Source organism: Botrytis byssoidea (genome assembly GCF_014898295.1).
Source record: "Botrytis byssoidea strain MUCL 94 chromosome Unknown BBYS_004, whole genome shotgun sequence".
Classification (NCBI taxonomy): Eukaryota; Fungi; Ascomycota; class Leotiomycetes; order Helotiales; family Sclerotiniaceae; genus Botrytis; species Botrytis byssoidea.
This window is the reverse complement of record NW_024065845.1, coordinates 1,767,614-1,780,820: the sequence shown is the minus strand read 5'-3', so window position 1 is coordinate 1,780,820 and position 13,207 is coordinate 1,767,614. Positions and strand designations below refer to the sequence as shown.

At 43.0% G+C, this 13,207-nt stretch overlaps 5 protein-coding genes across 5 annotated transcripts; 1 reads left to right on the top strand and 4 right to left on the bottom strand.

The window, feature by feature from the left end:
* Window positions 1–187: 187 nt before the first annotated feature.
* On the bottom strand, window positions 188–2,491 carry EAE97_002642 (uncharacterized protein; the record flags this gene model as incomplete). The annotated part of the gene is made up of 4 exons (XM_038873154.1): window positions 188–1,565; window positions 1,629–1,890; window positions 1,954–2,021; window positions 2,145–2,491. 4 exons carry the CDS (start codon window positions 2,489–2,491, stop codon window positions 188–190), a joined length of 2,055 nt encoding a protein of 684 aa, XP_038736360.1.
* Window positions 2,492–3,393: 902 nt separating this feature from the next.
* On the bottom strand, window positions 3,394–4,702 carry EAE97_002641 (uncharacterized protein). Its single transcript, XM_038873153.1, has 2 exons — window positions 4,203–4,702; window positions 3,394–4,033 (listed from the first exon to the last, which is right to left on the bottom strand). Exons 1-2 carry the CDS (start codon window positions 4,467–4,469, stop codon window positions 3,398–3,400), a joined length of 903 nt encoding a protein of 300 aa, XP_038736359.1. The 5' UTR covers window positions 4,470–4,702; the 3' UTR covers window positions 3,394–3,397.
* A 906-nt stretch (window positions 4,703–5,608) lies between these two features.
* EAE97_002640 (uncharacterized protein) lies at window positions 5,609–6,448 on the bottom strand (the record flags this gene model as incomplete). Its single annotated transcript, XM_038873152.1, has 1 exon — window positions 5,609–6,448. One exon carries the CDS (start codon window positions 6,446–6,448, stop codon window positions 5,609–5,611), a length of 840 nt encoding a protein of 279 aa, XP_038736358.1.
* A 2,303-nt stretch (window positions 6,449–8,751) lies between these two features.
* Window positions 8,752–9,494, top strand: EAE97_002639 (uncharacterized protein; the record flags this gene model as incomplete). The annotated part of the gene is made up of 2 exons (XM_038873151.1): window positions 8,752–8,874; window positions 8,934–9,494. The coding sequence occupies 2 exons, from the start codon at window positions 8,752–8,754 to the stop codon at window positions 9,492–9,494; spliced, it is 684 nt and encodes a 227-aa protein (XP_038736357.1).
* Window positions 9,495–11,820: 2,326 nt separating this feature from the next.
* Window positions 11,821–13,190, bottom strand: EAE97_002638 (uncharacterized protein; the record flags this gene model as incomplete). Its single annotated transcript, XM_038873150.1, has 2 exons — window positions 11,821–12,036; window positions 12,087–13,190. The coding sequence occupies 2 exons, from the start codon at window positions 13,188–13,190 to the stop codon at window positions 11,821–11,823; spliced, it is 1,320 nt and encodes a 439-aa protein (XP_038736356.1).
* Between the last annotated feature and the right edge of the window lie 17 nt (window positions 13,191–13,207).

Sequence of the window (13,207 nt, the reverse complement as noted above, 5' to 3'; positions counted from 1 at the left end):
TTGATAATTAGGACCTACCATCGTAGGTGCTACGTCAACTGTATCCCTCTCATACCAGCAGTTCCCTTCGCTTAGGCAGACCGAGATTCCTCGTTACCTACGTTACGTCCAACACAGCACTCATTTCAGCCTCAAGCACTAACATTAGAATTCTTCAACAAGAATATATCGAATTCAAGCGAGAACTTTAGTAAAGGACCACAATTTCCACATTCCAGCCAGTTTGAAGAAAGTCGGATTCTAAGTTATCGAAAATAAAGCCATGTTGTGACCAACTTGAACCATTCATGCCTCTGTTTGAGGACACGAATAGGAACACGCCCACCCGCCGAAACCCAGGCTCGTAATTCGATTCTGATAACAAAACGAGTCCCATACCAATATGGGTCAAAAGAAAAAGCCGCAGAGATGGCCTGAGTTTCTCCCACGAGGTATCGTCCAGCAGGGGATTCCAATCCAGGAAATAATAAATCTTACCTCCAGGAACAGAGACTTCCCACTCCGCAGAGCGGGGTATATATCTGAGTCTATCATAGCGCCTAGTGCTCTCAGTTGGAGGATAAACAAAGGGGCGGACCCTTCCTCGGAGCGTGATAGATGAGCCTGGGCTCGTTTTAACTCGGACGTTTGACTTCGCAGCAACCAGATTGTTTGATATGAACTCGAAGTCCGCCTTTGTTCCCTTCGGATCGTTTCCAATGGGTAGCATGATAAGCCGGCCTTGATTCCTTGACGCCCAGCTCCATGACGGCGCGCAGTATTTTTCAGGGTCATATAGATCCTTAATCATGTTGCGGAAGGGAACTTTGTTCTCTGGCGTAACAGTCCATTGCAGGCTGATATGGAACCTTTCATCCTGCCAGTGTCCTGCAAGGTACTCCGGGGGTTGGCCTCGCGTAGCCAATACTCTTTCGAATGCAAGGGCGAGACCAGATACAGAGGCCAGTTTGTCGCTGGGAAAAGTGAACTGCCTGCCGCTAAAATCATTCATCCACTTCTCCCAATCACCAGTCAACATATCTGTAGTATGAAACTTCGATGCCCTGAGGATGTAGCTCGTGAACACATTACTCACAGTTCCATTCTCAGAATAGATGCAACCGTGGCATTTTAGATGTACCATCTTTCTACCAAATACAAGAAGCCTCTGTGTCATGATCTGCTCTTGCCAAACCCAGCCTCGGTTTGTCCAGATAGAATTGGATAGATCGGTGTCAGAGGGTCTTTTGTGCGACATTTTAGAGAGATAAATACAGTATGACCCGACGACCTCCTTCAACAGCGAGGACTGAAAGCCCAAGGTACAAGAGAGATCTTCTCTCGGATCGAGAATGCTATCATGGCAGCTCCTTGCGGTTGCTGCGCCGATGGTAATGAAGGAGTGATAAAAAATGTCCGACATCATGAAGGCCTCTCTTTCCCAGTCCTCGCGTACATCTTGGAGGATACAAAGGGCGTCGACCCAGAGATACTGGATACCGATCCCGCGGGACACAGCAATTGCGTCCTGAAAAAGCTGTGGGATCTTGTGTTCTGGTAACCCCAATTTGTACTTCGACAGTGTACTAGAAGTTGTGGTCAGCGGCAAATCAGACCCCCAACAGTAGCTGAGGCATGCTTATTGTAACTGCTGTCTGCCAATTTCTGAACGAATTTCAAGAAAATCTCTTGCCTCCACAATTTGGGGGCACTGACCCGTTGTACCATCGCCAAGATAGAGGAGTCGTGTTGGTAAGAAATTTACTTTGTTTTGCGAAAACTTGCGATGCTCTGCGCACTCTGTATTTGAATCGCATTTTTTAATCCATTCTTTGGTCAAACGCAGGACCTTTCCGGACGGAGATCTTTCTATAGGAGTTTGCTCGATGTGAAGCCAATCTCTACAGCGACCTAGCAAACCAAAAGTAAGCGACTTAGCGTAACCACGAGGACTTAGAGCAAACTTCAACTAACCAGGTTCTGCCATAACCGGAAACTTGTCTGGTGCTGTTTGATCATAAGTGTTCTCCATTTCGGGGTGGCTGTAAGTTATAGCCAACGCACTTAGTCGAAAATGTGGTCCCTTATCCGTTCTCCGCGTCTTTGGAGGCGAGTACCATTGATATCTCCCCTCAATTCGCAGAGGCGAAGAGGATTATTTCCACCAGAGCCAGTCACCGTAGCGATCCAGCAACGATCTTTTCAGCGTAAGACAGAATTTGCAAGGAAAGGAATCGGAGAGTTCCGGCAGATTAGGCGGCGTCACCGTTCGCTCATAAACAACTCCTCCTTTCCAAGTATTAACAGATTCTTCAATCTCGAGACTGTTGTGCCGACTGGATCTGAGTGACTCTGCATATGGGAAGTATAGTACTGATACCCCATTTTCATTCTTCAGGGCCCCACCAGAATCGGCGTCATCCAAGGCCAGCTGTGCGGAACATATCGCGCAAAGGGGGGATTCAGTCGCTGTGTTGGAATTCCCGTTGCTGGCGACACATGGTGGGTCCATTGCCTTGTTTTACGAGACTATTGAGACGGGAAGCTATTCAAATGGGAGTAAAACTTTACCTTTGACACTTGGTGTGTCACGTGTGATTTTTTGTCTTGTTGATGGAACCGATTCAATGTCGTGATGTGGGGACTACGTATTTACTTATAATCCTGATAAGTAGATTTGTGTAGTATTTGAATTTAGTTCGGAAGGTAAAGATAGGAAGTGATCTTGTTTAAGATGGATATCCCAAGGAATTATATCAGCATAGTCGTGTACTTCTCTCTTGATTGGCCATGGTTTGGATGTCATGTAGACCAAAGTGAGTGCTGAAAGCCAGTTACTAATGCCTTTTGTCCTAGAAAAAGCTCATGATGTTCGCCAACTGACCCTTCGGCATTTACTCAAGTTGGATTCTATAGATTTCATGTGCCACTTGGTCGGCTTGGTCTGGTCCAACTGAATTGTAGAGAAATGATAAGTTGTCGAAATGAAATGGTGGGGATTGAGGTAAGCTTTACATAATCATCGCGAATTCATAATCGGCTCACTAGTGAGTGGTTCTTCATATTTCAATGGAGAGCTAGCGTTTTGAAAATTACAGTTTTGAGCGATTGAATGGATTTATTACTTAACGGGACTGAAAGTGGAATGAATTGATTATTCCGAGGTTATACTACTGTATGTATTATCCCCAAGTGGTCGTTATGTTTTTATTCCCTGATCGGTTCGTCGAGTCGTTTACTATTCGTTTCGAAGGGTGTGAGATGTTGGGTGAAAAGGTTGTTTTTGTATTGGAATTTAACCTTCATCTTAGTATTGACTTTCTTATTTTCACTGTCAATATCGTAGCATCGAGGAACAACGATCATGATATCACCGCCTGAACCCACATCTACAATAGCACACTCCTATTACTCACCCTCAAAACCAATTCTTAACCAACTTCACCAACTCCTCTGGACGTTCCTCTGAAATATAATGTCCTGCATCCACCGCCACCCCCTCCACCTTTCCCTCACAAACCTCTTTCCAAAGCCCTACTACATCCCCAAACTCGCTTCCACACGCGCCCTTCTCTCCCCAAACCACAAAAACATCACATTGAATCTTCTTCCCCTCTTTTCTATCTCTCCTCTGCTCTTCAAGATCAATCGACGCCCCAGCCCTATAATCCTCACACATTCCATGTAAACTCTCTTGATCTCTCAACAGTCCATCATAGACCTCTCTAGCTTTCGCATCCATGACAAATCCTTTACTTACTCCACCCTTTCCTAGAAATTTCTCGGAGAAAAGGTTGGGATTCCCAAGAATCGCTTGTTCGGGGAAAGGAGAAGGCTGCGTAAGGAAGGTCCAGTGCCAGTATTTTTGATAAAAAGAGTGTCTTCCCAATTCGTACATGGTTAGAGTGGGGAGAATGTCTAGAAGCATAAGCTTTGTCACAGCTTCCGGATGATTGATGGCGAGTTGATGAGCGATACGGGCGCCGCGGTCATGGGCTAGGATTGAGAATTGTGGATAGCCGAGATGCTTCATTACGGTTAGAAGATCGGAACCCTAGAGGATGTTAGTGAGTTCTGTAGAGTGTATGATTGTATAGTATAGAAAGAAATTCTAACTCCACAATCTTTGAAATCTACTATCCATTTTACATTCCCTAAAAGAACATACAAACACAAACACCCATAACACACCACAAAAACATAAACAAAACACAAAAACCTACCATAGCACTCTTACTATACTCTTTATGTTCCTCACTACCTTTCGGTTTAGAACTCTCCCCATACCCCCTCAAATCCACCAACACAAGAGAAAAGTGATCAACCAAATGCGGCGTAACTAAATGCCATATATGATGTGTTTGTGGGAAACCATGAACGAGAAGGAGAGGAGGGCCATCTTTGGGTCCTGTGAGAGTATGGATTGAGATATTGGAGTTTGTGGAGATGGACTGGGAAGTGAAGTTTGGGTAGAAGGTGGCGGAGGTCATGTTTGGTGGTGGTGTGGTGGAAGTTGGAATGAAGGAATTGAATAGGGTTTTGTGTCGGATGTTGAGACTCTAATGTATATAGCAATGAAAATGGGAATGAGAACAAGAACAAGAATATAGAATAGAGTGGGAACGGGACTAGAACAGTAGTTGGAAAATGCGATTAGTATGTTGATGTCGAATTACCGGGTGATTTGTAAGACATGAGGTTAGATTATGATGAATGCAGGCTCTACGTCAGCGAAATAACAAGCAGAACTTGATCCTCATTTGAAAAAACTTCTTTAATAAATTATAAATTCATTTCAAATAAAATATTGAAATTTGAAAAAAGAAAACGAAAACTTGAGTCTTTTCTGTCTTAATAATAGGTATTCTGATTATTTAGTATCATACCAAAAAAAGATCTTAGTTGTTAGAGTTCTTTCAAACGATGGTCAATTCCCGCCTGTTATTTCGCTGACGTAGAGGCGGGGTAGTCATGGTGGGGAGGAAAAGGTTAGGCGTCCGGACAGTGTACGAGTTACCAAAACGCTAGATCGCCGATAAGCTGTTGATTAGAACCTAGGTTTGTTCATCATGAGCTATACGAGGCTGTTCTGTCATTGAATTTTCTACATACGAGCATGCACACCATGCTCAACCCCAGGTCAAAGTCAAGTTAGTCCTAACACTTCAGATTCATGCATCCCTCACGAATAGGCTTTGAAGAAAACCATTGTTCTTTTGTATGTTCATAAATTGTACACATTGATATTTATCTAGGTATGATATTTATAATAATTCCCACCGATTGCCCTCATATCAATTCACATCAGAAATCCTCATCCCTATTCATTAATCGTCAAACGCCAAAACTATGCTCAATCGCTCAAGATAGGTATCCGCTTATCAAGCTTTTCACAAGCGTCTCCTTTCCCCAACTCGCTAACCCTTTCGTCCCATGTAGATAAATACCACCCTCTCATCTTCAGGTCATTCCACCATACCCAGCCAGACATTATATCGTAACATTTATTGCATAACCTTCCGCCGTACTAATTGCATATCGCATCCTTCTCCAAATAGGAATCATATCGTGATTTCCGCTTTGAATTCCAAATGGACTCTCATAAAATCCCAAACTGTCCGCTTCCACCTCAAATCACCAATCCCATAACTCCAGCCGCAGCAGCCGCATATGGCAGGCAATTCATCATAGTTGGTCTTGGAATCATTGCGCCCACTCCATTAGTCCCGATGACGAAGGTAGCAGTTGCAGCTCCCGTACCGAATTGCGCACATCCAGCGCTTTCAACAGCGTTACAAGCAACACTACTCAAACTCTGACAGACGCTTGCCGCACTAGCTGCTGGCAACCATCCCCCACTGATGGTGCTTGCAGCCACAGTAACACCACCATTTGCAGCCGAGATTGTGATTCCCGCACCCATTCCTCCCTCGAGATCAACAGTACACAGCGCATAATTCTTAGCACAAGAATCCGTTGCGCTAGCACATGCTGCAGAGTTGACATAAGAAGTAGGTAAGATCGGGAATGGGAAATAAGCATTTGGAACGAATGTTCCCGTTGCTGTCGCAGAAACTGATGCTGGGCTTGTTGCAGTTGCGACTGCGATAGTACCAGTGCATGATGCGCCAACGGCACAACAAGCTACATTATGAGCAGCATCTGTTGAACATACTGCGGCTGCAGGACAACAAGCACCTCCATATGAATCCTTCAAAGTAGAACAGGAGTTGTAATTGCTCGGGCAGTTTCCGTTGCGTTTGAGGAGTTCGGGTTTAGGTTTTGAGGAAGCTGGTGAAGTATCTGGGAGAACAGTTTCATTTGATGTTATAAATGATTCTGAGGAAATATCCAGGTCGAGGGAAAGTGGTGCATAGAAAGGTTCCGGCGGTGAGAGTAATGACGGGATCTGGAGAGCTGTGGTTGAGGTGAGGAGGGAGAAAGCGAGGAATGAAGAATGGTAACGCATTTTGGATCGTTAATGTCTGGAGATATAGGTCTAGATCAACTTCAAAGATTAGTATGAATATTAGGAATGTGTATAGAGAAGAAGATCAAAATCGTCCGAGGAATGGAAAAAGAAATTTACCCGTTATATTATTCCAAGGTTCGTTGCCCAACCACCTATTTTATGAAAATCCCCGCCAAATGTACCCAAAATTAACTTTATATTGCGCGATAGATATCTAGAGACTCAGTTCTTGGAATGGTGTATCAATGGAAAGTGTGTTTAAACCACTGAAGAATCCATTGACTTCCAGATTTAAATATACGTATCGTATCAAACGATGATGAAATCAGAATATCTTCTCACCGAGTGCGCCAGCTGTTGCATTCAGGTACCAAATACATAATTATCTGCAGATATCGCCGGTTACCACAGGGATAGTATTCGGTGAGGCTAGGATTGTAGGCGTTTAACCTTAATTCGAGTGGCTGGGGTGGATTGGAGAGATTCACCGCCTTGGGCAAAATTCGCTTCATTCACGTTTACCATCAGTCGGGCGGGCATCAAGGGTCCAATTTTATACTCAGCTCAGCTACAATGACTTCAATTACATCAGGTTACATTCAACGTCGCTATGGGTAGAGTTGAAGGAATATATGCCACATTCTACAGCGCTTGATGGAATGCTCTTTTTGTAACAATACTTCACTGCTCAAGTCTATCATTTTACTAATTTACTATATTGAGTCTGGAACCTGGTCGCGATGATATCCCTCAAGAATGTTTGATAACCAATGACCTCGAGCGAGGCCAGTAGTGTGAAATGCCTACTTGCATAGTTCCTCTCCCATAGCATAGAGGGGTTGAACAACTCAAGCACGAACTTGATCGAGGATGAAACACTCCGCGGATCACTGGCCACTTCGTCATCAGCCCATCAAATACCGTTGACGTCGACCTATCCCAAGAACGGGGTACTATGTTGTCTAACAATGCTCGAGACCAGGTCGAGAGGTCAATCAAAACCATAGATCTCTATAAACCGCTAGTTCCAAGTGATATAATAAGTATTCCGCGACTTGATGGCATAATTCACATAGACGAGCCGAATCTTGGCTATTCTGGCCAGAACCTTATTGCTGAAGCAGGGGAAGTATGCAATACTTCAGTTAAAAGTAATCATTCAGACAACAACGACTGCACCATGCACCATTCTATATTCTCATATTTAGATATTTTCACATTTGCATGAACTTGGTTTTAAAAGAGAAGATCGGAACTCAAACGACGATCAAGTACCTAGATTGCTTAAAGCAATTCTCCAAAAAGAAACCCTAAGAAAACCTTGGGACGAACGTCATCCTAGTTGACTAGCAATAGAAGTCAAGTTTTCCAATGAAAGAATGGGGGACCAAAATGGAAGAAGGAAACTAAGATTCAACATCTACCTACCTAGGTACGTCGAAGATGAAAAACAAAGGAAAGCAAAGCTAGCAGCGCTACGAGACCATTTTCTGGCATATACTGCTCGGAAAGCTAGAGAATATGCTCGAAGGTATACTCTTAATTTATATCGATCATTACAAAGTGGAACATTGAGGAAGATGAGACTTTCTTGCGCATCTCTTCTAGTTGGAAGTAAACGTGGAGAAGGAGGCATAAGGTGGAGTCTCTCGTCCTCGCAACGTCGCAGAAATTAAGGTCGATGCTAGGAACGAGAGTCGCCCAGACGATACCCTTATGTACCAGCATTGGAAAGGCTTTCTTCTTCTCCCGCCTTCCATTACATAGATGAAGTCAGGATGGTTCACAACGCTGAATCAAAAGCAACTTCGTGATGATATATTGGGCAAGTTGCTCTGTAGTTGACTTGCACTTCGTCGGTCAATAAAAGGTTTCATTTGTTTGGTTCAACCGACAGCATAGTTACATCAACCATATCTGTTCTCAAGGCTAATTGAATGGCATCGATATGCATTGCTCTGAAGAACTAGACTCCTGTCAAAGTCATGTATTCAATAAGAATGGTCAAGGGAGCACTCAAAATAAATTCATGATTAAGGGTCCTTTCCACCATATCTTCAAATGTCTTTGTGAGTTGAATTAAGTAATCGTTCACATTCACCAAACCTCTTTCAATGTTATTAGTGAATTGCCAACTCCATTACCTGAGCACCTACAGGTATCTTCTTTTGACATCCCCAACCCAACCAGTCTTTCGTATAAAACCCCACTCCAAACCTGCCACATCCATTACAAAGAGGTCAGAGTAAACAATCCCGAGAAGCGCAGGAAGAAAACTCGTCGAAGAAGAATAAAGCAAAATGGAGCTCGATACGCCAGACCTTGGTTCTGAAGAATCAGAAGTGGAAGAACCGGAACTGGAAGAACTGTACGGATCAGCAGACCCTCCCCGCGAAAGGAGCCGTGGTATTGATGATAGCATGGTAAGCACTTTTCCATTCCAATACTCCTATCACAACTTATTGATTCTCTTATTCTCCAGATCCATGCGCATGGCGAACTCCTCAAAGCTTATCTGACCATCCCATCCCGAATATCCAAAAGAAATGCCGAAATCGATACTTGCAAAAAACTATTTGAAGGATACAAAGCCGAAAACATAAGACGACAAAACGATGCAGATATCGAAAAGCAAATGCAACGGTTTGAAAACGGTGAAAAGGAATTCGTGGAAAATTATATCAAACCTCTCATAAATCTACTTCGTGAACAGCCAATGATCAAGTGTGTTCCTGAGAATAAGGAAATCATGGAGTTGCATGGGAGACGTCATGAGCTAGAGGAAATGATACAGAGTTATGAGGAAGATCCCAGTCTTCTGGAGCATGGACAGGCGTTCTTGAAAATTTTCCACGAGTGTATATGGCGGGAACATTTTGTCAGAGTCCAGGAGAATATCGATTGGTGTATGGAGGATATCGAGGAAAGTGAGAAGCTGAAAGTCGATTTGAGGATTATGTTGGTAAACTCGGGGATTATTTTGAGGGAGGGAGGTCTACCGATGAGACGGATAGATGATAGTAGAAATCCTATGGAAGATTAGGTGGATATAGGGTGAGTCTTATTACATATGGCTTTTTAAGTCTCTAACTTCGAGATACTTACATGACAAAACACAGCGATTACCAGAAACAACTCTGCGCCTTTTCTTCAGCCTCCAAGAAAATGCGCTTATGTATTCAGATCTCCAAAAAGAACCGCCTCTACGAAAGTCGCGTCACTAGCATTTATTGAGCATCTCGGTAGTTCATGGGTAGGATAATTATAACGACTCTCTCAACTTTGATGCACCTCGACCTTGTCCTTGCTTGTTTTGGCATGGTGTGATACGGGTGACGTTGAAGAATTATTCCCAATTCTAGTTCTCTCTGCTTCCCCGCTTTGGAAAGAGGATATAAACACGGTGTAAAAAAGAGTCTCGGTTAAAGTTTGCAATTACAAAATGGGAAATTTTGTTGCATATCTGTAATCCTTTTTTCGAGTTCTGGTCATCGTCGATCAAGTCCAAATAATAGTTCTGGTTTGAAGATCACCAACGTTGGTATCTACTTGAACGTCAACACTGCTGTCCTTGTTAACCTTAATCATGATTTTGCAACCGATCTAAACGTTATGGCTCAGATGAGATATACAACCAAGTTCCTAACCACAACTAATGTACCAAACATACCTCACTTCCAGTGCAAGGCTGTGATGGAAAAATAATTCACCATAAAGTTTTGTTGCATATCTGAAGAAAATCACTTTAATAGAAGCAGTCTCAACAGCAACCACCCTCATCAATCAGGGTCAATTTCCTTCCCATCAAGATCAAGCTAAGGGCGATTACAAGTACTCATATTTAGCTGCCTTACATCCACATCTGCTAGTATATCACTAACTATCATCAGAAGACAACTCTATCGGTCCTGTATCTGCACGATGCCGTTCTCGAAACAATTCCTGTACTTCAGACATGCAACAAAGTTTCCCAAATTACCGAACCAAATTCTATTATTAGACGACATAGTGAATACCCTACGTTTTCTCGTTTTGTTGCACATCTCAAAATCATATATACCCTAGCGTATTGCTAGCTCATTTCTATTCCGTTGGTATTTCATTACTAGTCCCAGCTTAATTGCTCGCTTTTCACTCACGCGAAAACCGCCACGCGTCAAATATGCAACAAAACTCGTGAAACTACCAAACTGAATTCTGTTGAGCGAAGTAGTGAATCAACTACATTTTCTCAGGTTTTGTTGCATATCTCAAAATCACATATATGCTAGCTCCTTGCTAGCTCGATGCTAGCCCATCAATAGTTCATTGCTGGTTCCAAATTATTTGCTAGCTTTTCCCTCATGCGAAAACCAATACGAGTCAGATGTGCAACAAAACTTTTTTAATTACAGCGTATTCACTTGTAAATATTCTCGTCTCGAGCAGCACGTGGTTTCGATCTATCAGAATTCCAACATGAAGGTTTTGTTGCATATCTCAAAATCATATATATGCTAGCTTATTGCTAGCCCATCATTAGTTCATTGCTAGTTCCAACTTGATTGCTAGATTTTACTCACGCGAACATCAATACACATCAGATATGCAACAAAACTCTTGAGGTTTACATTGTATTCACTAACGGATGTTCTCGTCTCAGGTAGGATGCGATCAGAATTTGACCGCGAACATTTTGTTGCATATCTGAGTTTGGGTAAAGGTGAAACATTCGTTGTGATGGGTTCATCGAGATCAATGAAAGTTGTGAACCTCCTATAGCCATTTCTATCAAGCAGCTTCAATCAGACTGCAGCCTGAGCGTTGCCCATGGCTCTGATAATCCAATACTAACAATTCCATTGGATCAAGTATGATCATCCACTAGCGTGCTTTCCCAAAGTTCATTTCTGAGGCTTATGATTTATTGGCTCTTGCTAAAGCTACAAGCTTGCGCTCGCTCTTCTATTGGTCTAAGAAACTTGATTACGTCAATTTCGAGATCGATCAGATGTGCAACAAAACCCCACGAGCGGTCTAGATTTGGATCTAGATTTTACTAGATTCACTTATAGTATTGAGTGTGCTTATCATGGTTATCGCTATATTCAATAAAATTCACTCTCATCTGGAGCAAGTTATAACTTCGATAGGTTAGATTTTGAGAACTCAAAGCTTGGTATAAGGGACATAGATCTTAGCGATTCATCACCAGATGGTCCTCACTAAAGGCCACTGCACAACCCAAGCCACGGTACCATATTCAATATCGATGAGAATCAATATACACACTCTATTCCCCTCGGCCCTGGATCAACTAATAAGATCATTAACCACAACCCTATATAGATACTAGCCCTTATAAAACTACACTATATTACAATGATAAATCAAGACAAACTATCTACATCCTTATATCGTACATATTTAGAGACCATTCTGATTAAGTGCCTTTCAGCAGTCGGTTTAGAAAGACACTCACCCATCCCTCTTTTCAAACACTCTTCTTCTTCTCGTGTACCGAGAGCAAGGGCAACTATTGGGATTTGTCGAAGGCCTTGACTCTGCTCATATTCTCTGATCTTCACTGTGGCTTCAAAGCCGCCCTACAACCCCGTTATTATATAAAGCTAGAATTGACTGCAGGAAAACTTACCATGACTGGCATTCTTACATCCATTAGCAAAATTTCGTATTTTTTTGCCTTAACCGCTTCAACAGCTTCGAGCCCGTTGTTAACCACTGTAACGACATGGGTATATTTTTCTAGAATCTTTCTATAATACTTCTGATTAATGAAATTGTCTTCAGCTAGAAGGATAGTCAATGAGGAGAGATTGTCAGTTGGAACTGGTGGTGATTGTTTCTCTAAAGACTGAAGTATGTCATATTCAAGATCAATCGCCAGACAAGGCATTGTCATATATGAGGCGATGTGGAGATCTAGTGTCGGTGAGAGGCTAAAGGGAACTGGTAATCCCAACAACAAGATTGGAACCTTCTTAAACACATCTATCGAGCGAACTTCTCTCGCAGACGCTATTGAGTCGACGAGTATAATATCATACATCCTCTCTCGTGGCTGCCCAATGTGTGAGACTGAATCAGCAGTGGCTGGAACAAAACCAAGTGCCTCCAGCACCAACGCGATTTGCCTTTCGTGCCCGGTCCGTCCTTGATCAATGAAAAGTACGCTGTGGCCATTGTACGGTTTGAGCTGCTCCGAGATGAAGTTTTCATCGGAGACGGCGGGCCGCAATGCGCTCGTAAAGAAGAACGAGGCCCCCTTGCCATACCGACTCTCCACCCGGAGGTCTCCTCCCATTTGCTTTGCAAGGTCTTTGTAGTAAGATAGGCCGAAGCTTGAACCGCTTCGTCTCTGATATGGTAAACCATTCTCTTGCCGGGAAGTATCAAAAATCAAGTCAAGGTCGCCCTTCTGAATCCCAGTACCGTTATCTGAGACAATAATCTCTAGAGCTTGTTCTTCTGCATTGGCGGGATCATGTTTTGCGATTTGAACTGTAATGTTGATTTGCCCCTGCTCTGCAAACTTTATGGCATTTCTAACCAACTTCATAACAACCTGGCATAAAAGAATGGGGTCTCCGATAATACGGTTTGGTATCGAGCTATTCACAAGATATCGAACTTCAACGGTTTTTTCGTCCGCCCTCTGGGTTAAGCGCAAGAGTGCTTCCAATACTGTTGCTGGTAGTTGGTAAGGGATCTCCTTCAAGGTCACATTAATTGAGTCCATTGTATAACAGAAACCTC

Excerpts from the sequence above, each read along its gene's own strand:
- EAE97_002641 (XM_038873153.1), bottom strand. The coding sequence starts at position 4,469 with ATGACCTCCGCCACCTTCTACCCAAACTTCACTTCCCAGTCCATCTCC. Across the intron at positions 4,034-4,202 it reads AGTATAGTAAGAGTGCTATG|GGTTCCGATCTTCTAACCGT; the intron begins GTAGGTTTTTGT and ends AACATCCTCTAG.